The 24653-nt window shown below is 38.7% G+C and overlaps 1 protein-coding gene across 2 annotated transcripts in view; it reads left to right on the forward strand.

Annotated features, from left to right (window-relative positions):
* SMAD1 (SMAD family member 1) overlaps positions 1 to 20471 on the forward strand; it is an 81085-nt gene extending 60614 nt beyond the window's left edge. For both annotated transcript variants that reach the window (XM_053582201.1, XM_053582202.1), the window contains 5 exons: positions 3409 to 3666; positions 6374 to 6490; positions 9487 to 9708; positions 15080 to 15336; positions 19065 to 20471. In XM_053582201.1, coding sequence (XP_053438176.1) covers positions 3409 to 3666; positions 6374 to 6490; positions 9487 to 9708; positions 15080 to 15336; positions 19065 to 19208 — 998 coding nt within the window. In that variant the 3' untranslated portion in view covers positions 19209 to 20471. The remainder of the gene's footprint in view (positions 1 to 3408; positions 3667 to 6373; positions 6491 to 9486; positions 9709 to 15079; positions 15337 to 19064) is intronic.
* Positions 20472 to 24653: the final 4182 nt, after the last annotated feature.

Here is a 24653-nt window from a genome sequence, read left to right on the forward strand (position 1 = left end):
ATGTTAAGGGATAAAGAGACGTGTTAAGCGCTTTCAGATCATTCAGAAAGTGTGTATTTGGAAGCAGGGGAAAGAAGAAAAAACGGATAAGTAAATGTGGCAAAATGTTAAAAATTGGTGAATCTGGGCAAAGGGCATACACGTGTTCTTTAAATTATTCCTGCAGTTTTTCTGTAAATTTGAAATTATTTTAAAATAGGAAGTTGAATAAAAGAATGTTCATAGAAACTTTATTATAATTATACCCCAAACTGGAAACAACCCACATATTCATCAGTAGAAGATAAAATTTTATCATCAAATGAATTATAGTATATACACATAAGATGCTGCACACATTGGATGAATCTCACAGGCATCATGTTGAACCGAAGAAACCAGATGCAAGAGGGTATACAATTTCATTTATGTGCAGATTTGTGAATTTTGCTATAGATGTGTAATGCCTCAATATATTGGTAAGTTTATTAAAAGATGACTTCAGCTTTATATGGTATATCCGTATAACAAAAACATTTGTACCCCCTTATTATTTTGAAATTTTAAAGAAAAAAATGTACCCTTACGGTATTAGCAGTGGGAAAGTCATGTTAATAATCAGAGATGAGGCAGGAAAGGGTTCCTTCTTGTCAGGTTTATCCATAGGGTGCTGCTTTGTACTTCCTGAATTGAATGAAGCGATTTGGCAGGTTTGTTACATTGGAAGAGGAAGAGTTGTCTTGAGCCACACAGTAAATACAGAAATACACTGATGAAAGCCGATTAGCAAAGATAAGGTCCATGCATACTTTTCTTGATATCCGACACCACAGACAAGCAAAAAAAAGGTCCTCACAAAATCACCACGTGGCCCCATGGGCAACAGTTCGGACACTCCTTAGAGCAAATTACTGCACGCCACCCCACAGGGTTACTGCTGGAACGTGTGTGCAGAATATCATGTTGGGGTGTGGAACTACCTTGCCCTTTGCTATGGCTGTTGCGGGGATTAATTCTTCCCCTCACCCCACCCCTGACCACCTGGTCTGAGGTATTAGGAACAGGGAGTCTGCAGTTCTAAAACAGACACTCCAGTAAACAGAATTTGTGTTTGTATGTACATTTTGTAAGGGGAGGGGTTCTTCTGAAAGGAAGAGGAGATGGCAGATTCATTCAAGTTGCTCTCTGATGCTGCATTTGCAGGAAACGGTTTAGGGGGTCAATATTTTCCCCCTCCCCTCATAAAGGCAAGAATCAGCCAGGTGTGGTGGCTCACACCTCCTATAATCACACCACTTTGGCAGGCCAAGGTGGGAGGAGTTTGAGAGCAGCCCAGGTAATATAGTAAGGTTCCACCTCTACAAGAAAAGAAGAAAAAAATTGAAACTGTAGCTGGGTGCTATAAAACAAGGTGGGAAGTGGTAACTCAAGCTGCAATGGCTAAAAGAAAAAGAATGATTGCATACATAATTTAACAGAATTGGACTATTTTGGAGTATAAATTTCTATTGGCATCAGGGGAGCCTACACACAAAGTGCAAGCTGTCCCCCAACTGATGCTCAACTTGCACTTATGAACAGAGGCTATTACAGGTAATAGGTAAATGTACCTGTTCTGACTTACATACAAATTCAACTTAAGAGCAAACCTACAGAATCTATTTCATTCATAGCCTGGAGACTCCCTATAGTTTACACTAAAGAAGACAATTGAAAGGCAGAAGGAGAAATTATGCTTTTAATGGTTTGGTTTGGGCTGAAAAGAAAATACATTTATTGTATACTCAAAAGATTTATTTCTAAAGGATCCTGTAGGGAAATTAACAAATTTTATTGCTACAATATTATGTAGGAATTTAAGATAATAGCATGTGAGAAATTGTAATACTTTCAAATGCCAATGTTTACTAAAAAAAATATTTTTCAGTTAATAAGTGGTAATCCAAGTGTTCAGAGCATATTTTTTGCTTAGAAGTGATGTAAATTATGAATATGTAAATTCCTCAGAAGTCTACCAAATTACTAATATCACTAAATATTGTTTCTTTGGGAAAATATATTCTGAGTCTTAACTACCAGTAGTGATAATAGGTTTTAAATCTCCTCGTCACTTCTCCCCTACAATTTTTACAAAAATGGGTTTTCTCTCCCTAACTGGGGCCATAAGAGAGCAGTAGGTATATTGCAGGGGTTTTTATTAGGAGAAGGACCCATCCAGTGACCTGGTGGGGAAAGGCAGGCTCTGGCCCTGGTTAGATCCCTTGTTAGTCGCCCTGTAAGTGACTGCTAGCCTGCCCTTCCCTTCTAGGGTTGTGTCATTTATAGTGGCTGTGCTTCCGGAGGTTTTTGGAGGTCCGTGACCATGCCAGTTATCAACTCCTTAGATTCCTAAAGCAGGGGTCCTCAAACTTTTTAAACAGGGGGCCAGTTCACTGTCCCTCAGACCATTGAGGGCCGGACTATAGTTTAAAAAAAAAAACCTATGAACAAATTCCTATGCACACTGCACATACCTTATTTTGAAGTAAAAAAACAAAACGGGAACAAATACAATCACACGGCCTCATGTGGCCCCCGGGCCGCAGTTTGAGGACCCCGAATAAAGCTTTTAGGAGTGACAGGGATTCTTTGCTTCTCAACAGGTGTCTACCTCTTGGGGTTTTGTGCCTTGAATTTTCAATTAACAAAACCTGGATTGTATGGCACATTTCACCCCCCGTTGGCCTATCAGCTGATGTTAAGAATTGCTGAAAAGTGGATACCTTCATTCAGATTCTTAGAAAAAAGATGTTCCTAAAGTACGACTGCCAGCACAGGATATGACATAAGTTCTGTTTCACTGGACACTGTAGTTTGTGTAATTAACTATCTCCATGGGCATTTGGATTTTATACTGCTCACTGTGTTTATTTCCTCCTCCGCTGTATTTCCTACACTTATTTTTGTGTGTTAAAACAGTTAAAGTGTGTCAGTTAAAAACGTGGTGAATAATTCATATCGTTCAATAAATATTAACTCTTAATGTAAAATCTTATCAGCTGGGCTGTGAAGGGGAGTTGTCGGTGATGATATATGTTAATTGTACTTTGGTTTTTAGCGAATGAAAAATTAAGAATGAGGGAACCTCCACAGTTTTAACTTACAAGAGTGTATTTTGCAGACTCCCCTCAGGCAGTTTGTCAGTGCTGCGGATCTCAGACACTTGTCATCCGTGACTCTAAAGAGTTTGTCTGTCTTTGTTCCTGCTTCCTGAGTATAGAATAGCTTTTCATTTGAATGGTGCTTTTGAGGTTGGCAGCAGGGCAGGGATCAGATAATTTGTTGTCACTTACAGATTGTGTTTTAACTTCGTTGTGATGTAATTATAGATTTTTATCATGCTCATTTTTGTCTTTCTCTTTTTTTTTTCTTTTATTTCCATTTTTCCAGTACTTCCTCCAGTGCTGGTTCCAAGGCACAGCGAGTACAACCCTCAGCACAGCCTCTTAGCTCAGTTCCGTAACTTAGGACAAAATGAGCCTCACATGCCACTCAACGCCACTTTTCCAGATTCTTTCCAGCAGCCCAACAGCCATCCGTTTCCTCCTTCTCCCGGTAGCAGCTACCCAAACTCTCCCGGGAGCAGCAGCAGCACCTACCCGCACTCTCCCACCAGCTCAGACCCCGGAAGCCCTTTCCAGATGCCAGGTAGGTTGGCATGTTCAGTGATGTCCTGTGGTCACATCAGTGTGATCATGGTGTCACAGAGCAGCGGGTCAACCTGGGAAGGAGGGAGCTTTTTACAGTGCTGTCAGCCTCTTAGGATACAACTTTGGGTGAAAGGGAACCTTGTTAGCCAAGTAAGCAAATGTCTTATTTTATTTGTCAGGTACAGATGCTTCAAGAAGCTATATTTATTTCTTCCTTGTTTTTAAAAGGTTTTCAAACAGCTGCATCCTTCTGGGAGTGGCATAATAGTTACAGTCTTTGCTCTTGATAAAAGAAGGAGAAAAACAGTGTATTATACACTGTTATGAGAAACTCAGCCTCAACATTATTTCATCCATGGAAAAACCCCTGTTGGAAGTGCAGCCTTAGAAAAGATATTTCCTAAGGGATAACATCCCCCCCTCACTTAATTAAATTCATCTAAACGGTGATGTAATCCTAAGAAACATATACTTTAACAACAAAGGAATTGCAACAGAAGTACTAGAAACCATCTGCTTCTTCAGCATAGCAAAGACAAAAAAGGATTTTCCTCCTTTTTTATAGACATAAGTGATGGTGTAAAAGTTATCAAATGATTAATTGGGACTTATTTTTCAAGTTATTGGTTAGTAAGCACCTCAGAAAACTAAAACGAGTGCCAAATTTTTTGCCCCTAGACCTCAGGAAGGATACCCTAAATAAAGATACACTTGACATGTAGTAACATTTAAGAAGGGAAAATGCGTGAGCAGACATGTTTATTGGGCCATTTGAAATGTTTTGGATTTGTATTGAAAATTGTATTTCAAGCCAGGAATGAAGATAAGAAGTCTTCACTTTGTCCACACCTGAAAAGTGGTCCACACTTTATATTGCTTCCTTTTATTTATGTATTTATTATGCTCTTTTATTTTACGCCTGTTTATTTTGCATTGTTTTGTTTTTCAATCCAAGCAATTGGGATAAGAGTGGGAGATAGAGTAGTTTAAAAATCAAACTAATAAACAGTGATATCCTGCCCACCCCACCCCCTTCCAAACCCATTGAGTTTGATGGACAGGTTGATAGTGAGGAGATTAGTATCACCCCAAGAGTAAATTGAAGGTTATTGTTTGAATTTACCCTTTGTCCCCTAGATATCAGGGATTAAGGTATAGGCCAGGTAGAGGAAATATGGAAGAAAACCAGTTTCCAGGGACGGGCATGATTACTCGTTGGAATAGTAGGATACCACCAGTAATTATTTGGTCCCTCCTGGTGGTGCTGATGCCAGAGGTTGCTGATGAAATTTTCACTAGCTTGTTGACAGGGATTCATTGATTCAGGCTCAGAGGAGGCTTTTAATCTTCATTCCTGGCGGGAGATAAAGCAGAGATATCCTTACAGCTGCCGGGAAGAAGCTGAATTAAAAGAAGCTGGAGAACTAGTGAAAAAGTATCCAGAAAAGGTCCCTGTAGTCCGGCCTGGCGGCTTTGAGCCATTGCTTGTTAGCAGCTGGACGGTGGAAGTCACTGGGTTGCGACTGAGTGGAAGCGTCAGTCTTGGAAACCACTGGGAATCTCAGGGGGAGTGGTATTAGTTATTTGTATTTGACAGTTGCCCTGAGTGGTCTAGAATACCTATTCAAGTATTCTTGATCCCCTCAAGTAAAATTTTGTCCCCAAGGCCCTGTGATAGGTGCTCTGACTTGCAGTAGCCAGTGAGGAATTTGGATTAAAAAGGATTGTGAGTGGGAAAGCTATACCCATTCTTTATATCAGGAAAACATAAAACTTGGCTCAGCACCTGTAGCTCAAGTGGCTAAGGCACCAGCCACATACACCAGAGCTGGCAGGTTCGAACCCAGCCTGGAGATGCCAAACAGCAATGACAACTATAACCAAAAAATAGCTGGGCATTATGGCAGGCACCTGTAGTCCAGCTACTTGGGAGGCTGAGGCAAGAGAATCACTTAAGTCCAGGAGTTGGAAGTTGCTGTGAGCTGTGATGCTATAGCACTCTACCCAGGGCAACAGCTTGAGGCTCTGTCTCAAAAAAAAAAAGAAAACATAAAAGTTGTGTTGTTTGCCAGCTGGTTATGTGCTCTTCAGAAATAGAAGATAGCTATTATAAACCAATTCATTTTCTATTATTCTGTTACTAAGGATTTAAAAACTAGTGATTATTTAAATAGGTAGGGAAAAGATAGTCCTAACAGATGGCCTAAGGTCATGGAAAAAGAACAGTTTAAACAGTAGGCTGTAATGAAACTCAGCTGGTAAATTCCTAAAAGCACATAGGTTTAATGTAAGAGGCCTCAGAGCTCCTTTTCCTAAGAAGTCCAATGAAGCTTTCAGAGGTTTCCATCTACCAGAGAAGCTGTGAAATGCAGAGGTCCTCTCAAAGCTGACCATATAAAAGTGTGTGTAAATGCTTCTCCAGCTGCTTTTAAATGGCATGATCCTGGACAGGCAGGCAACTTCTGGAATTAGCAGATGGAACTCTGCCTCCCCACTGAATTTTCACTAAAATATATAAGATTATGGGATGGTAATACTTTTCAGAACACTGTGCATCAAGTCCAATAATTGTGTATCCATTCTCTTAATGAGATTGAAATGACAACTTAATCTCATAAGAATTTCAGCACAAAAAAAATATATGTTGTACGCATGAATGTTTATTAAGGTTTAAGAAATACTTTTTTTTTTTTCAAACTTCGTAGCTGATACACCCCCACCTGCTTACCTTCCTCCTGAAGACCCCATGACCCAGGATGGCTCTCAGCCAATGGACACAAACATGATGGTGCCTCCACTGCCCTCAGAAATCAGCAGAGGAGGTACAGTAAATTGCTGCTTATTCCCTTTTTACAGTCTAAAAGTTATCTGTCCAAATGTTACTTTTTCTCACAAATTCTTATTAGACTTAAGAAGAGAGCCATTTGAGGCTGGGTGCGATGGCTTGAGACCGACCTGTGCAAGAGCAAGACTCTGTCTCTATAAAAAAATAGGAAAATTAGCCAGGTGTTGTGGCAGAGGCCTGTAGTCCCAGGGACTCAGGAGGCAGAGGCTGGAGGATCACTTGAGCCCAGGGTATGAGGTTGTAGTGAGCTATGATGATGAATGCCACTGCACTCTAACGTGGGTGGCAGAGCAAGACCCTGTCTTAGGAAAAAAAAAGCTATTTGAGAAAGCTAGAGCATGATGATAAGAGAAGCTCAGGAAAAAGAATCCTTTGGATAACAAGTAAGTCTTTTATTTAAAGAACAGATACATTGATTTAATTGAAGAAGGCCTGAGTCTAACTGTGTTGTTATCTCTTTAGATCTTCAATACTGAATGATTTTTAATTGGTGATATAAGGAATATTTTTACATGGAAACAATGAGAAAAAATGAACATGGTAATACCGAAGTAAGAGTTTCCACAGGTGATTTCCAGAATTGGAAGTTCCTATAACTGGGCTTCCAAAAGGTTTCTTTTGTAGCCTCATAAACCTCATATATTTTATAGCCATAATCTGTATATAGCTACGACTGGAACCAACTAATAGTATTTCTTTCTTGCTGTGTTTGTTCTTAACTTTGTTACTAAAAGAAATTGAGGCTCAAGTTGTTCTTCTTCTCACAGTGAAGCACTTCTAAGCAGAACTGAACGTTTCTCTTGCTCTCTAATAAAGGGTGGGTCATTCTTTCCCGCTGGGTATCACCCTTGACAGTGACTGTGAATAGAGCATGCCCTCATTCTTCAGGTCTACATGCCAAGTTGAGTAGGCTTAAGGGCAGACAGCTGAGCTAAGTAAGTTTGTTAGAATTCCTGAGCATTTGTAAGAAGCTTGGCCACAACTGGTGAATAAAACTGTTACCAGACAGCCTTTCATGGAGTGAAGTGCTTCACCAGTGCACCCAACACATGGGGTGGATTGTTCAATTGATATAAAGTTTATGCAAATTGAAGTTAAAGTACAGTTTGTTTGCTGGGTATGTCTTATTTCATTCTTTTTGCTTTTTTTTTATTAAAATGGGAGATACCTCAGCATTTGTCAGGGTTTCTTATTTCTTTAAGTACTTAAAATGTGATGTGTGGTGACAGTATAATGTCAATTTACATTTGTCTAAACCCATCGAATGTACAAAACCAAGAGCAGTTACCTTACCTAATGTAAGCTGTAGACTTTGAGTGATAATGATGTATCTAATTTCAGGAAACAGACTATTAAATAGCTTTAAGTTCTGTTAAATAGCTTTAAATTTTTTCGCCATTATAATAAGTTTACAGTTAACATTTTCATGAGATAGGAATGTTGGCCTTTTTTTTTGTTGTTGTTGTAGCCTTTAGTGATTTTCGCAGAGCAGAGGTCATCAAACTACAGCCCACAGGCAAATTTATCCTCTATCTTTGTAAATAAAGCTTTATTGGAACACAGCTGTGTTCATTCATTATATATTATCTGTGACTCTTTTTGTGCTATAAGTACAGAATTGAATAGTTGTGATAGGGACTGTACAGCCCACAAAATCTTTTTAGCCTTTCAGAGAAAAACTGCCAACTTCTGACCTAGATGAACAGTATTTTGAACAATTCTGAAGCTGATAAAAGCCTTCTATTAATGATGTTGCAGCTTTCTTTAAGATTTGGAACTTGTAAATCACTAAAATGTTCAAATGGGGAATATGGTGTATGTTTTTGGCTAACCTACTTAAGTATATAAAGCAGCTAATGTACGTGTGGGGTTTTTTTTAATGATCATTTTCCTTTGTTTTTCTTTTTTTAAACAAATTCTAAAGTACAGTGCATTTTTATGGAGGTTAATGTTAACGCAAAGATACTTCACCTTTAGCAGTTAAATTCCATGATTGGATTTTCTTTCTTTTTTTTTTTTATGATTGTATACCCAAGACTTCATAAACTTCGGATCATTATATATCAGTATGCTAAAAATATATGGTTTGTATTCCTGGAACCTCTAAAGCAGTGGTACAAGAGTTTTTACTACAGAAGGAACTTGTCTTTAAAAGCTTTTAGTTGCAAATATTTAGACGCATGTTCTGTTTGGAGATTTGTTAGTCTTAAGAGATTTGACTTAACAAGCTGCATCCTGTCAGTAAAGTTGGGTAATTTCCATTGTTGGCCCATTCTGGGAATGGAGAGACAAAACACACCTGCTCTGCATGACTTACAGCAAATATAAGGAAGTTAGCATGAAATCTGGATGAGAAAGATATGATTCATTCTGTAAGAATGGCCAGCTGGCAAGATTTCTTCCTGAGTTTGAGAACTGGAGCAAAACTGTAGCTGTGATAGCAACTTAATATGAAGTCAAGTGACTTCTTATCAATAATTAGGAACCCATTTTCATTGCTTTGGAAAAGCATAGGCATACTAAGGCTTGGCCAGAAATAATTCTTTTTTCTGTCAGCACCTTTGGCATATTTCCTATCTTCTATTGTTCTCTTCCCACTTGTTTTCTCATTTGTCACTCTTAGTTTCTTTAGATAGTGAGCCAGGGTCTATAGTAGGGGTGATTTCCATTTCTGCATATTACAGAGCCATTAGCATGTCGTTAGTATTCAGCAAAGACTCTTGCTATGCTTGCTTGGCTGGTGTTTTGGTTATCTGATAGTAATTGGAGAAAACTGTTTCCCAATTAAAGGAGAATGTCATGCTTGCTCAGAGGTACCTGCTTTAGACATCATAGCAAAACTGTATACATCATAATAGCAGTTGCTTTTCCATATCTTCATTCCATGATCCTGAGCCAATTCTGCAACCCAGTTTCAGTTTTTGAGAGCCTGAGGCCCTAACCTTGGGTGATAAAACCTTTTCTTTCTTACAGATGTGCAGGCAGTTGCTTATGAAGAACCAAAACACTGGTGCTCTATTGTCTACTATGAGCTCAACAATCGTGTGGGTGAAGCATTCCATGCCTCCTCCACAAGCGTGCTGGTGGACGGTTTCACTGATCCTTCCAACAATAAGAACCGTTTCTGCCTTGGGCTGCTCTCCAACGTTAACCGGAATTCCACTATCGAAAACACTAGGCGGCATATTGGGAAAGGTGAATTTTCACTTTAACTTCTTTCAAATTTTTGTTCTCTTCTTCCCCTAGAGCTGGTCATTCCTGTAGCAAACTAGTACAGCAAAGCCAGGAAACGTTCACTTGCTATAGTTTGTAAATATTTTTCCAATTTCTGCTATTTGGAATCTCTTCTTGTCAGTGATTTTTGTGGTCTGTCAACTCTCACAATACTGATACTAATGAGTTGAAATTATGACTTGCTATTTTGGGACATTGTGTTTTTGCTGCAAAATAAGATGGCTATTAAAAAATGAATTACAGTCTAAAATTAAAAGCACATTAAAACTAATTTAATTGTATTTCAGATGACTATCATAACTCAGTGAAAAGAAAAGAACAAACTAATAACTAGGAATGTATATAGTATTACATGTAGCTTTGACTATGTATATAGTATTGGACTGCGTATCTTCAGCCTAGGCCAGGTGGGTAGGCTCAGAGAAGGATTTCAAACAAATCCTGAGCTCTTTTTAGTAGGCTTGATTATTTGATCATGATATGAGTGAAATAGTTCTGAAACTTTCAGATGTATAATATTAAGTAAATGACTAAACATGTAGCTTTTGTTGGGACCCTGGATTTCTTCTGTGGAATAAGGGACATACAGATGTGGAGGAAGGCAAAAACTCAACCCTGTAGAGGTGTTTGGAGGTTGGTAGATACCATAATCCTCCAGATGCGATACCCTGAGAAGGCCATGACATCACCTCTGCAGAATAAGAGCTGAGAATGCAAATCTGACTCTAATCCTGAGGAAACATCAAACTCAGTGAGGAAGGTTCCATCAAAAAGGTTGAAGAGGGACTGTATTCCTCTAAAATGTCAGTGTCAACAGACAAAGAAGGGTGTGGGAATGTTCCGGATTGTACCAGACAGGGAAGAATAAAATACTATAAAAGACATACTGACATCAGCAAGCAAAAGTGGAATATGAATCGTAGATTGGATCCATGTTAAATTTACTGGCGTTGCTAATATACTCTAGACTCCATATTCTTAGGAAATAGATGCTTACGTATTTAGAGAAATGGTTCAGGGAGAAATTATATATATAAAGGTACCTATATCTATCTACTTTGTATCAAAAACAGTTCTGCATTAGAATACATACATATATACACACATGAATATATATATGTAGGTATGTAGGGAGGGGCCCCAAGGGGGTGCGGGCACAGACTATAAAGCAAATGGAGTAAATTGTCACAATAAATGAATCTGGATAATGGTAAATGGGTGTTCCATCTTCTGTGTTCTTTGTTCTATTTCAAACTTTTGTATAAATTTGAAATTATTCCCAGAATAAAAATAAAAAATGACCTATGAAATTTAGAACAGTTGACCAAATGAAAGTTATTTAATAGGTGCTAAAAGGGCATTCAACATGAAGTTTAATATTGAATTCCTTAAACCAGGAATTGGTATTTTTTTAATATGATTAAAGAAAAAAATAACTAAAGTACACATTTATTAACAAAAGACCAGAACTTAAATTCATAATATACATAGATACCTTCCAGTAGTCTGAAAACCTGTGACATTGTACATAAACACAGTTTTGCAGACCTTTGAGAGAGAAGAGCATATTTTTCACTAAATTCTGAAGATGATCATTATCCCAAAATAGTAAAAAACATTTTACTATGAGATATATTCTCTTAAAAAAATTAGGAAGAAAATAGAAATTCTGGGAGTGCTGTCATTTAAAACTAATACAGGTGTCCTGGGCAGTGCCCTCAAACATAGAATTACAGATAATGGAAGTAAAGCAAGATTATCGTCATTTGCATATGAGATGAATGATCAGTAGAATTCTTGAGGTAGATTTTTGAAATGAAACTAGTAGGTCAAAAGCTCTTGATATATTTTGCCAAATTACTTTCCAAAAAGCATTTATTGGTTTATTCCTTCTGTATTAGTGCCTTTCTCCCTCACCCATGCTGGAATTGTAAGTGTGTTCTGTTTATTCCAGTGATGTGCTGATCTGTCTAGAGACCTTCAAAGATGTATTTTGTTAAAGTTATGTGAGTCAGTGTCCTTGAATCTTGTAATAACCATTTAGAAAATATAATAAAGGGGTAAATCTCATTCCCAATAGCAACAGAAAACAAATTTCTTGGAAATAATCTGAACCTGTAATATGTGAGAATCGCATAAAGAAAACCAAATCTTACAGAGAGAGAAAGAAAATTTGAATAAATACATAGGCAGCCTAAGTTCCTTAAAGGGAAGGCTTAATATAATGAGAACATTTTAAGGACATTAATTCTTCTTAATGTAGTTTGTAGTTTAAAACAATTCTTGTTAGAATCATAGTGTGATGTTTTTTGAAATTTGGATAATGTATTCTGATTCCCTAGAAGGATAAACCAGTGGGAATAGCTAAAATTTTTAATGAAGGAGTAAAAAAAAATATGTAAAACTAAAGTTAAGTCAGTATATAGACAAAATAGTAGAATAAATTCAACTCAGACTGTACTGGGCACATATGTAAAAATGTATGTTAAGTGAAGCATAGCAAATCAGTGGAGTCTTCTAATGGTCTTATAATAACAAAGTTAAGCTTTTGGGTGTGGCTGTGGGAGAGAAACCCTGACCTCATACCACATATGCAAATAGATTAATGCATTGAATATTTTTAAAAAGATAAAAAATTAAAAAGCTATAGAAAATATATTTGATTAGAGAGGTAGAAATTTTCTAAGCATAAGAGGCAACAGAAGAGATTATAAGAGATTTGACTAAAAGATTGCAAACTTCTGTAGGTTAAAAAATAGTGTGTGTCACACTTTATGGGGGCAAGACATGATTGCAAGAGGGACTTTACCTAACAATTGTAATCAGTGTAACTGGCTTATTGTACCCTCAATGAATCCCCAACAATAAAAAAAAAAAAAATATGTGATGAATAAAATTTAAAAAACGCATAAATTATTTATATCCTTCTTACATGCCCAGCTCATAAAAAGACAATAAAAATACTAAAACCTTGGTGGGATAAATAGGTAAGAAATGTGAGCTTTGACTTCACAAGAGCAATACAGATGGCTAATAAACCAGAGGAGAATGTCCAGCCTCGCATGTAAATTAAAACAATTATATTATTTTCAGCTATAAACTAGGGAAATTTGTTTTTGTTTTAAGCTCAGATTCAGTACTGGCAGGGATCAAGTGAGAAAGGCACTCATACACTGCTGGTGAGGTGTAAACCAGCGGTTCTCAGCCTGTGGGTCACGACCCACAGGAACTGTATTAAAGGGTTACGGCATTAGGCAGGTTGAGAACCACTGGTGTAAACTGATATCAGCCTTCTGGAAAGTCATTTGGCAAAGTGAATCAGAACCTTCGATCCAGTGATTTAACTTCCAGGAATCTCTGCTAGGGATATTCTCAAAAATTGTCCAGGGACATGTATGATGGCATTGTTATAATAGCAGAAGATTAGTATCAACCCACTGATCCACTAATGAGACAGTCATTTAAAAAATTGTTATAGCACATATTTTAAATGTTCGCAAAGTCATTTTAATGATACCCAAAGCTGAATACAGTGTGTTACACTATTAACAATTATTGCCTCTAGGTCACTAAAGGAGTGGGTGATAATAATTTTTGCTTCTTTATATTTAATTTGCTTTCTGGATTTTCTAAAATGAAAATTTGTCATTTGAATAATCAGGAAGAAAAGTAAAACACACACATTTTCTCTCTCTCTCTAAAATTGTTTTCTCTATATCAGGCCAAAAAATGGGCTTCTGCCCCAGCAGCTATTTAACTGTTACCGAAGTGTTAACCATCATGTACTCACGAACACAGCACATGGTGCAGCAGCCTCCGTAGTTGACCTTCTATTTAAAGTTGACCTGATTTTCATAGATCAGACATGCACCACGTGAGGCCTAGTTCCTCATGTTGACCAGTTAGTTTCAGTCCATTGGGTGGTCCACTTACAGAGGTTCTCCTGTGTTCTGTGTGAGACAGTAGCTTTAGCACTGACCACTAAGCCCTGCCTGATTTACCAGTCAGATGGGTCATTTAGAGCCACAGGGGACGTGACTCTGTTTGCTGGGTGGCCTGTATAAAGGAACTTCCCTTAATGGTGTGGGGCTTTGTGAGAATGGGGTTCATTTCCCCCTTTCCTTTTTTTAAAGGCAGAGTGAGATCAATTTCCTATACTGTCTTGGCACTCTGATTCTCACAGGAAGAAGTCTGGAGCAGGTGGTAGTTCACCGATTTCTGATTTCACACAATGTAGTTCTTTGCCTACTTTTGGTTTTTGTTTTCTTACTGGACCATCTATCTCACAGCTCTCAGCATGGTCCCTCCACCTGTGGTTTCCCGGTTTCTCAGCTCCTCTTGCTTCTCCCGTCTGTCTGCCTTAAAGTTTGCTGAATGGCTTAGGTACAGAGTAAATTTAGGAAAGCTTCTGTGGTGAATGCATGAAAGGCCAGGTTTTATTATGCCGTATTTTTGTAATGAGACTATACTTTCAATCCATGCCCAAATCCATTCCTATCAAAATGAAAATGCTGGCTCGGCGCCCATGCTCAGTGGTTAGGGCGCCAGCCACATACACTGCGGCTGGTGAGTTTGAACCCGACCCAGGCCTGCTAAACGACAACTGCAATAAAAAAAAATAGCCAGGTGTTGTGGCGGGCGCCTGTAGTCCCAGCTACTTGGGAAGCTGAGGCAAGAGAATTGCTTAAGTCCAGGAGTTGGAGGTTGCTGTGAGCTGTGACACTACAGCACTCTACCAAGGACGACATAGTGAGACTCTGTCTCAAAAAAAAAAAAGAAAGAAATTGCTGTACTTTGTTACGATTTTAAAGAGACTTTGTGGCCAGGCACTGGTAGCTCAGACTTGTAATCCCAGCACTTTGAGAGGCCAAGGCGGGGGAGCATCACTTGTGGCCAGGAGTTTGAGAGCAGCCAGAAAAACATGGTGAGACCCCATCTCCACAAAAAAATAGAAAAATTAGCCCCAGGGGTAGCACACATCTGTAGTCCCAGCCACTCGGGAGGCTGAGGCAGCGGGATTGCTTGAGCTGAAAGTTTGACATCACAGTGGGCCATGGTGATGCCGCTGCACTCTAGGGTAGGCAGTAAAGCGAGACCCAGTCTAAATAGGTAACTAAATAAATAAGACTTTGTTATATTATTTTCTAAAAGCTTCCTAGAGTGAAAATGGTATTAACTAGTACAGTTAACTGACATTTTACCAGTTTTGCAGGACTTAGAGAATATAGGACTGACTAGCTAAAGTTTAAATACATGTAAATTTCTATGTCGGAGCTACATGCATGCCTTCCAGCTGTAAAAAGGCCACTGACCTGCACCTGTCTCCCTGCAGGAGTCCACCTCTACTATGTCGGCGGGGAGGTATATGCGGAGTGCCTCAGCGACAGCAGCATCTTTGTGCAGAGCCGGAACTGCAACTACCACCACGGGTTTCACCCCACTACTGTTTGCAAGATCCCCAGTGGATGCAGTTTGAAAATTTTTAACAACCAGGAATTTGCGCAGTTACTGGCGCAGTCTGTGAACCACGGTTTCGAGACCGTCTACGAGCTCACAAAGATGTGTACTATACGCATGAGCTTTGTGAAGGTGAGTGAGCTTGATTCTTCTAGTTTGGGCTTCACACATTTTCGCTGTTTTTTTTTAAATACATATAGCAAATATATTTTGCAATCTGTATCCTCTTCAGGATATGTCTGTATCTTATCATTAGCTGACTTACTGTCTACGAACTTCAGAACTTTTAACAAGAATGTCACTTATTAGGAGAATCTCATTGGAACATAGGAGTATTTGTGTTAAACATCAGTAACAGCAGGCTTTAATCATATTTTTCTTATTCAGATAGCACTATGTAGCTATTGTAATCACATTAAAATACGTTATATCCACCCTGTGTATTCAACATGCAATTTAAATACTTGGTTGTCTTATGAGATGGGTTGAACACACACGGCTTCCTTACTTTTCTTTCTTATTCTTTGTGGTTAGTACTTTTATGACGGTGATGCTTGTTGCTTTTGTTTTAACAATAAGCAAGTGATCTTTTTATAAAAATATTGAGTTCATCACACTGGAAATTATTTCTAATTGGTCAGTTTTTTTAGTGGTTTCATTAAACCTCATGATTTCCTTACAGTTCAAAAGTTATTTCGACCATTGCCCAACGGTAGATGCCTTAGCTCTCCAGTTGTATTGTGAGGGTTGAAGGGGAAGAGAAGGTTGAGTACCTTGTCCTTTTTTTTTCTTAGGATATAAAAGTATAAGTTTATTTTATGTTAGGGAAAGGGAAGAGAGTGGGAGGAAGAAATGAGAAAGAGAGAGAGAAGAGAGCAGAGAGTGAGAGAGGGCAAGAGGGGGAAAGGAGGGACAGAATGGCATGGCATCCCTCAGGAAGAAAGGAGGAATGCCAGCCAAGTACCTTGTTCTTACTAGTACATCTCTCTGCTGCCTCATCTTCTGCCTCTGAGAAATAAAAGTTTTTAAGATACCACTAAAATGGTAAAAAAAAAAAAGTATTTAAAATATCTGATTACATTTCATGAGTCAGAAACTTATTCTAGTAACTGACTGACTTGTCTCTGAATTCTCAAAGATACATTTCATCCTGTGTTACTTTGAGAAACAAAACTAATTATACATTCGAGTGAGGTAATCGCCTTTTATGTCCTCTCTTCAGAAGTTCACCAAACTTGTTGTTAAACCTGTTTTGTAATGTATTTATTACTGAGGATAATTTTGGAGGCTTAACTTTGTTAATCATCCTTTAGATCAAAGATACCTTTTCCTGAATATAATTATTTTTCCTACTTCTTTGAATCACTTAGCAGATTATCAGTGTGTTCTCTTAATGTTTGTTTTCTTGAAAAATACTTAAACACTTCTTTGCAGCTGAGTCTGATACTTCTTTCCTATTAAGGGAGTTTTTTGGTCTGTGTTAAAGAGGTTGACCTAAATGCTGTGTACATATGAGACTACAAAGACCTTTCTTATTCATTTTTAATGTTCACTGTTTAATTTTTTACTTAGCTTTTTGGCCCAAATGATTTTTAAAATAAGGGCAGTGACTTGCCAGAAGTGGTTTTTGTTTGTTTTTATTGGTATGGGGGAAGAGTGGCTCTCAGGAGTGAAAAGATGCGGGTTCAAGTTCAATCTGCCATTTTAACTGATTTTCTCTGGTCTTCATGTTCGTCATCTTTAAAATTAGGGTGGATGGAGTTGGAAACAGTGATAATTATTACAAAGGTCCTTCAGTGAGTCTATTATTATTGAAGGACCACTCTAGAAGAATTTATGACTCTAATGTTCATAGAGTCATAGCATTCTCCTCCAACTCATTTGATATTGATTACCCAGTTTTAATTATTTTGCTTTTGCACAATGTTAACTTACTTTTACACAAGTAAAAACAACCTTTTAAACTAATAAAAGCACTTTAATGCAAAGCGTTCAGAATTTCTTAGATTTCATTCATCCGGCAGATATTTTAGCACTATTCTAGAAATGGAATTACAAAGATAAAAAAGTACCTAAAGTCTCTAGTTTCAAGATGCTTATGGTCTAGACTATCTTTAATTATAATATGATACACATTAGAATGGAGGGTTATACGAAGTGTAACAGACATAGCTGGGAAATTGGATTTACAGAGTTGAAAATAAATATTATCAAAAACTCCTGACATGATAAAGGGCAGCTACTTATCATATATTAGCAACAAAAAACATTACACACAGTTTTTATAACATCATTATTTATACTTTTCCCTCTCCCACTCAGCATTTTAGAGAAATTATATGGAACATTTTACTGACATTAATAGCCAATCTTGTGCTATTTTTAAGATGATCAATTTTTGATATTAATATAAAGCATATTTTATAAATTATTTGTACCTTAAACTCTGACACGTATGAAAAACCCCAGGTCAGTTCAGCTGAGCGAGTATTTATAGAGGTTCTGGTCTGTGCCAACCATCGTGCTAGATTTTGTTTTCTTTTTTTTTTGAGACCGAGTCTCTCTTTATCGCCATTGGTAAACTGCCACTTGTAGGCAATAAAGTGAGTAGTGTGAACCATCGCAGCTCACAGCAACCTCAAACTCTTGGGCTTAAGCGATTCTCTTGCCTCACCCTCCAGAGCAGCTGGGACTACAGGCGCCCGCCATCACACCCAGTTACTTTTTGTTTTTAGCAGACTGGGGCTGGGTTCGAACCTCTAGCCTTGGTGCATGTGGCCAGCACCCTACCCACTGAGCAACGGGCGCTACCATCATCATGCTAGATATTCAAGGTCAAAGACACATCCCTGCCTTAAGAGATCTTACTGTCTAATGGAGGAAACCTGCACACAAACAAACTTGTAAATTAAATGTAGCAGTTTGTTGATACGTATACAAATACATGGGTGTACATATATATGTGCAGATGTTCCTATATCACAACTTTCTCCTGAAAGTTCCTTTATTCAGATATATTTCTTGAAACTACTAGAATGGGTAGGTAGTAGAGATGAATAAAACCCAGTCTTCTCTGATAGTCCTCATGAAATGAGTATTAGTCAGAACTTTATCCATTTTCCACACACACCAATGACTTTTTGATCTTTGCTGTAGCAAAATTTCTTTTCTCTTTCCCATAGTGGCTGTCTTCTATGGAACTTTGGTGTTCTAATTCAGTAATTGTGAAGATGTCTGGCAGGCCGTCTTCTTTTACAAAATGAGGGATGGAATCTATGATTCCAGGCAAGGGCCAGGTGTCAATAATAGCTTTGTGAATACTTAAATGTACCCCTGCCAATTTTGCTCAGAGCTGGAAAGAGAGAGAGCTCTTAGGGAAAAAACAGAATGTCAAAAAAAAAAAAAGAGAGAGAAAACAGAATGTCAGTTTAACGTAGCTTTTTCCTTTTCTTGATAAAATGAGAATTTAATAATGAACGTTTAAAACTGTCTTTTTTTTTTTTTTTTTTTTTTGAGACAGAATCTCACTCTGTCGCCCTGATGTCACAGCTCACAGCAACCTCGATCTCTTGGGGTCAAGTGATCCTCTTGCCTTAGCCTCCTGAGTAGAAAACTGGCTTTATAATGTATTTTAGAACTTTCATTCCCCCAGACCAGTAATTCTTAAATCTGTAATCCATAATCTGTGGGAGCCTAACACCCTTCACTGAAATTGCCTGCCAGATTATGTGGGCGTTTGCCCAGGTGTGCATTTTCCTGTGGAAAGGGTCCATAAGCTTTAGTTAGAGTCTCTCTTTCTACTTTATAAATTTAACCACTGAATTGAACAAGTTAAATGACCTCCAGTATATTTTTTCTAGGGCTGGGGAGCAGAATACCACCGCCAGGATGTTACTAGCACCCCCTGCTGGATTGAGATACATCTGCACGGCCCCCTGCAGTGGCTGGATAAAGTCCTTACTCAGATGGGTTCACCTCATAATCCTATTTCGTCTGTGTCTTAAATGGCCTCAGGCTTCTGCCTCTTGAAAACTATTGAGCCTTGCATGTACTTGAAGGATGGATGAGTCAGACACAATTGAGAACTGACAAAGGAACCTTGATGATACTTGACCTCTGTGACCAACCCTTGGATTCAGAAATTAAAAAAAAAAAAAAAAAAAAAAAACACCTTGGTAATATACTGTTGATGTCAAGAACCTGTTTTAGTTTACATTATAACATTCTATTGTAAAGTCAATTAAAAATGCAGACTTTGGGCAGGACATTGTGGATAGTTAAAGGAGACATGGCCAAGCCAGGGACAAATTATCTGTTAGAAAAAACGGTCCTAGGAGATTCTTTTGTGTTTGGCACTTTAAGGTCATCGTCTGGCAGAAGTTTAGCATTAATAAATAGTCTCTGAAGTGTGTTCTTATCAGGTTTAGAGCCCATGTTCCAGTCTTCTTTTCATGGGTTTTCATAATATTTTAAAACTGTTTGTTGAGTTATGGTTTTTGTTTTTTAAGTAAAGGTTAATCCTGATGATATACATAATAATCTTTCTAAAGTTATGTGCTGACCATACTGCTGTCAGAATAATGTTAGGCTTATGCTCTTTGCTAAATATGTATGTACAGAATATTTGGAAGTTAAGAATTGATTAGACTAGTGAATTTAGGAGTATTTGAGGCGGGTGGGGGGAGAGGGAAATGACAGCTGCAAATGTAGAGTATACTGTAAAAATGCAGTTTGTTGTTTTAAAGAAACAAACTGATGTCTGGATTTTGCTGTGTTTCAATTTTTTAGAGATTTTTATCTTTTTTTTCCTTTCTCTTTCTCTCTCTTTGGCATTCTTCTATCTTATCCTCTTCAAAAAGCAGTTACACAGCTGGCTAGTTCATATAACTGTGAGAGCAAATGAGTAATTCCTGCTACTCTGAAACTGACTGCCTACCTGTTTCAATGCCAATTATATGGAGTGCTTGAATTTAATAAGCAGTTTTTATGGAGTTTACAGTACAGAAATAGGCTTTAATTTGCAAGTGAATTATTTGCCAAACTTAGTAACTCTGTTAAGTATTTGAAGAGTTTAAAGAACATCCCTGTTTGAATCCATTCAGACTTTTTTAATTTTTTTGTACTATGTTTGGTTTTATTTTTCTTCTGTTGATCTTTTATATTCACTATGCTCTCGTACATTTGAGTACTTTTATTCCAAAACTAGTGGGTTTTCTCTACTGGAAATTTTAAATAAACCTGTCATTATTGCTTACTTTGATTAAAAATTTGTCATTTTCTTTTCTCACCTACTGGATTTTAAGATGAGTAAGGCTTGCCGCTCCTCAGAGTTTTCTCCTCAGATACTCTCTGCCAAACATGAACTAAATTCCTGGTACAGAGACAGTGACGCTGAAGCATGAAGAGAGCAGAGTCACTTTAAATCAGAAAAGAAAGGACGTTGCAGAACTTTAAAATCTAAGGAAAACGTACCAATACCTAGATGTATAAACTTTCTAATACAAGGAATTCCAGCAATAACAATTTTTGATGGATGCCACTAAGTCCGCTGAAAGTACCAATTTCTAAACTTCAGGTGAGGAGACAAGAGCAACTGTGTGGAGATGTAATAAAGGGAGGGTCAGAACTAAAACTTCAATACCAGAAACAACTGCTTTGCAAGATGCTTGGGACTGGGATAATTCCCCACAAAAAACATTGGCCGGTGAGGGACAGGGATTTGAGGACACTTAGATTCTGTCCTGGCCAAACAGACACCATTCTTTTTTCCTATTTATGTCTTTCCTGGAGTGTGCTTATGAGCTCTGCAATTTAAGAATACCCCTCCCCCTTTTTAAACCAGTTTGAAAGAAAAGAGTATCTTGGCTTGGTGCCTGTACCTCAGTGGTTAGGGTAGCAGATTTGAACCCCGGCCGGGCCCTGCCAAACAACAATGACAACTACAACAAAAAAATAGCCTGGCATTGTGGCGGGGCTATAGTCCCAGCTACTCGGGAGGCTGATGCAAGAGAATCGCTGAAGCCCAAGATTTGAGGTTGCTGTGAGCTGTGACGCAATGGCACTCAACTGAGGGCGACATAACAAGACTGTCTCAAAGAAAAAAGAAAAGAATATCTTGCTTTTTTCTACCAAAAGATAATACTTATTCCCCAAATAATAACAAAGCAAAAATTTCTACTGTTTCTCTTTGTTTCCAGAAACAACATAGTATAAGTGGAGAAAGCCCTGGACAGAAGACCCACATCATAACAAACTCATGCTTGTCCTCACTGGGTCACTTCTGTCAATCTCTGTGTCTTCATTAAGTGAGGAAAATGTAGTTGTGTCCCTATCACAAAGTTGAGGTGCATATCAGTGAGTTAAAAATATATGCGAAAACGCCTTAGAAGGGGGGGCGCCTGTGGCTCAAAGGAGTAAGGTGCTGGCCCCATTTACCGGAGGTGGTGGGTTCAAACCCAGCCCCGGCCGAAAACAGCAAGAAAAAGAAAACGCCTTAGAAACATAACTCCATACGTACCAGTATAGGGGTCACTGTTTTCTTGAACTCTCTCCCACACGCGTTTCCTCTTACCTAAGTCATTCCTGGCACAGGTGATCTAGATCCAGCATGGTGATAGGTGAGATATAATCGAAGAAGAGCATTAAAACCACTGGGCTTAACAATGTAGCATAACTGGAATGGTCCGACAGTGAAGGACTTAGGTCCGGATTCCTCACCCTTTTCCTAGTGGAAAGCTGGTTTTTTGCTTTCCTTGAGATCCCGTGGTTGCCAACTAGGACACCTGTGCACGTTGCTCGTTGAGTGCAGCAGAGCGGGTAGCCAGCTTGAAGATCTGTCCAACACCAGGAGCATCCAGGGCAGCCTTGGAGTTCACAGCGTGGGGCCTTTCATGCTTAAGTGCAGTTGTTTGTATATATTGTAAAATCTTAGGAAGATGATTGTCATCAGTCACAGGAGGCTGCGAGCCTCTTGGAAATTTTTAATTAAAGGCATGGAAAAAGCTAACTGCTTGTTTTGATTACTAGAAAAAAATTAAGCTAGATCAAACAACAATAAAAACCAACATAAACTATTTCAGAACAGACACATTTTATGCTGGGATAATTAGAAGTGGAGGGCCCTGGTGCTACTGCCTCACTCCATCACTTAATCCTGTTTGACCTCCAGGAAGTGTCTTAGTTTTTCTGCACCTGTTTCCTCATCTATAACATTGGAAGCAATAAAGCCCACGTCATGAGGTTATCCTGAAGATTAAGTCAATACAGTCAAAGCACTGAGCACTGTCAATAAATGCTGCCGTTACTAATTAAGTCTGCCTGGGGAAGAGGACTGGATTCAACAGACTTTGGATGAAGACCCATTTACCTGTGAAGGATTCAATAAACACTGGGAAATGCTGTCCTTAAGGAACGTAAAGAGTCCACAGCAGTGATTTTCAACAGGTGTGTTGTGAGAGGATCTTAGGTGTCGTGAAAATTTTTGAAGATTATTAATTAAATTATTTTTGAAAGAAGTTCAAAGCACAGTACGTGTATTCTTTTTTTTTTTTTTTTTTTTTTGGTTTTTGGCCGGGGCTGGGTTTGAACCTCCGGCATATGGGACCGGCGCCCTACTCCTTGAGCCACAGGTGCCACCCAAAGTATTCTTTTTTTTTACTCTATTTTTGTGATCAATATAATGTAAGTGCGCTGTGGAATTTTAACTATAGGTTCAAATGTGCCATGAGATTAAAAAAAAAAAAAGTTTGAAAAACACTGTTCTAAAGCAAGAAACCTAAAGGAAGAAAGCCAGCAATCTGTGCGTGCCCTCAGCCGCTGTCTCCCAGGCACTGTGCAAGGAGTCCCCAGGCATTGCCTCTCTCATCCTCACGAGAACATGAGATACTACTCTGTGCTCAACTCCTTATGCCATTTTTCTCATAAATAAAGAAACTAGCTCAGAAACTAAATAACATATCCAAATTCACCTAGCTAGTTAGTATGGGAATCAGAATTTCAGTTCAGATCTGACTTTATAATTATTCTAAATTCTTGTGTTCATTTGCAGACATAAATTTAACTATAAAATAAGGTAGAATGAAGAACAGGGGGAAGAAGTATCAGTGGGTGGAGACCACTGCAGATATTTCAGAGGAAGTGACGTTTAAGGCTGAGCCTTGAAAGATGGGAAGCATTTTGTTCATTGGAGAAACTTCTGGGCAAGAGAGTGAGTGGAGTGTGTGAGATGGACAGTTGTTAGGTATGCCCCAGCATCTGCCTCCCAGTTGGTAAAGATACGTCCCCCCCAGTCCACATGGGACTATAAAATTCATCATACCACGTATCATCATACCATCATACCATGGATATTCACCATATCCCCCTGCTGTCGCCAACTTGAGGACGTCTTCCCAGGAGCCTGTTCTTTGGGAATTCTGGAGCTGGAAATAAGACAGCTGCTCTGCAGGGCTGAAGGTGTAAACTGGTGGTTCTCAACCTTCCCAATGCTGCGGCCCTTTCATACAGTTTCGGTGGGTCACAACCCACAGGTTATAAACCTTGGGAACCGTCCCCTTCCGCCTCTCCTGCTATATGAGACAAGGAAGGAGAGAGAGTCCCCAGGGCACCCAGGTTCTGGGGTCTGGGATTTACCAAGCCCTGCTGCATCCTGTTCTTTACTGTCCTTGGACACACGGGGATCTTTACAGAGAATCCCCCCTCCTGCTTCCTGTGGTTTGACTTGAGTTCTGTTACATGCAAGCGAGGTTTAAGTAATATAGTATGAAAATAGTTGACTTTTGTTAAAAGATAGATTCTAAGATCAATTTCTTTTAACCAAAACAATACTTGTTCCCTAAAGATTTTTTTTTTTAAGTCAGAAAACAAAAATGCTTGAAATCATTTGTAATAACTGTGGTGATTAAATTCGCTTATCCTTGACCCAAGTCATTATGACAACCTGTCATTGAGATAACAAACTGTAGGAACTGCTTGTCTAGAGTTAGTAGATTCATCGCTTTACCATCGAGAGGATCACCTCCATTCATGGGAGGCCACCAATGCCTGACTCCATTCCTTAAGCAGTTATTGAGAGAAATCTTGGGGCAGCCACTGTGGCAGGTGATAAAGTGAACTTGTCTTGGCTCTTCCCTCAAGAGCCTGCTCTCTAGTGGGAAATGTTGACTAGTAAATAATGATGATGACAGAGTTCCATGATAGCAAGGGGCACAGAAGGGTGCATAATTCATACCAGAAGAGTAAGGGCAGACTTCCGATAGGAGAGGGTGCCTCAGAGCTCAGTGTTGCTGTACTAACTAGGTATTATTGCAGGTAAGCAGTGGGTAGGGGACAATGTGTACCAGGCAGAAAATAAAACAGCCGTGAGCGAGAGATCCTGCCACATATGGGAACAGCTAGGAATTCAGTGTAGCTGAAGTGTAGAGCAATTAGGCACAATGGTAAGTAGGAGA

The sequence above is a fragment of the Nycticebus coucang genome, chromosome 1 (assembly GCF_027406575.1).
Source record: "Nycticebus coucang isolate mNycCou1 chromosome 1, mNycCou1.pri, whole genome shotgun sequence".
Lineage (NCBI taxonomy): Eukaryota > Metazoa > Chordata > Mammalia > Primates > Lorisidae > Nycticebus > Nycticebus coucang.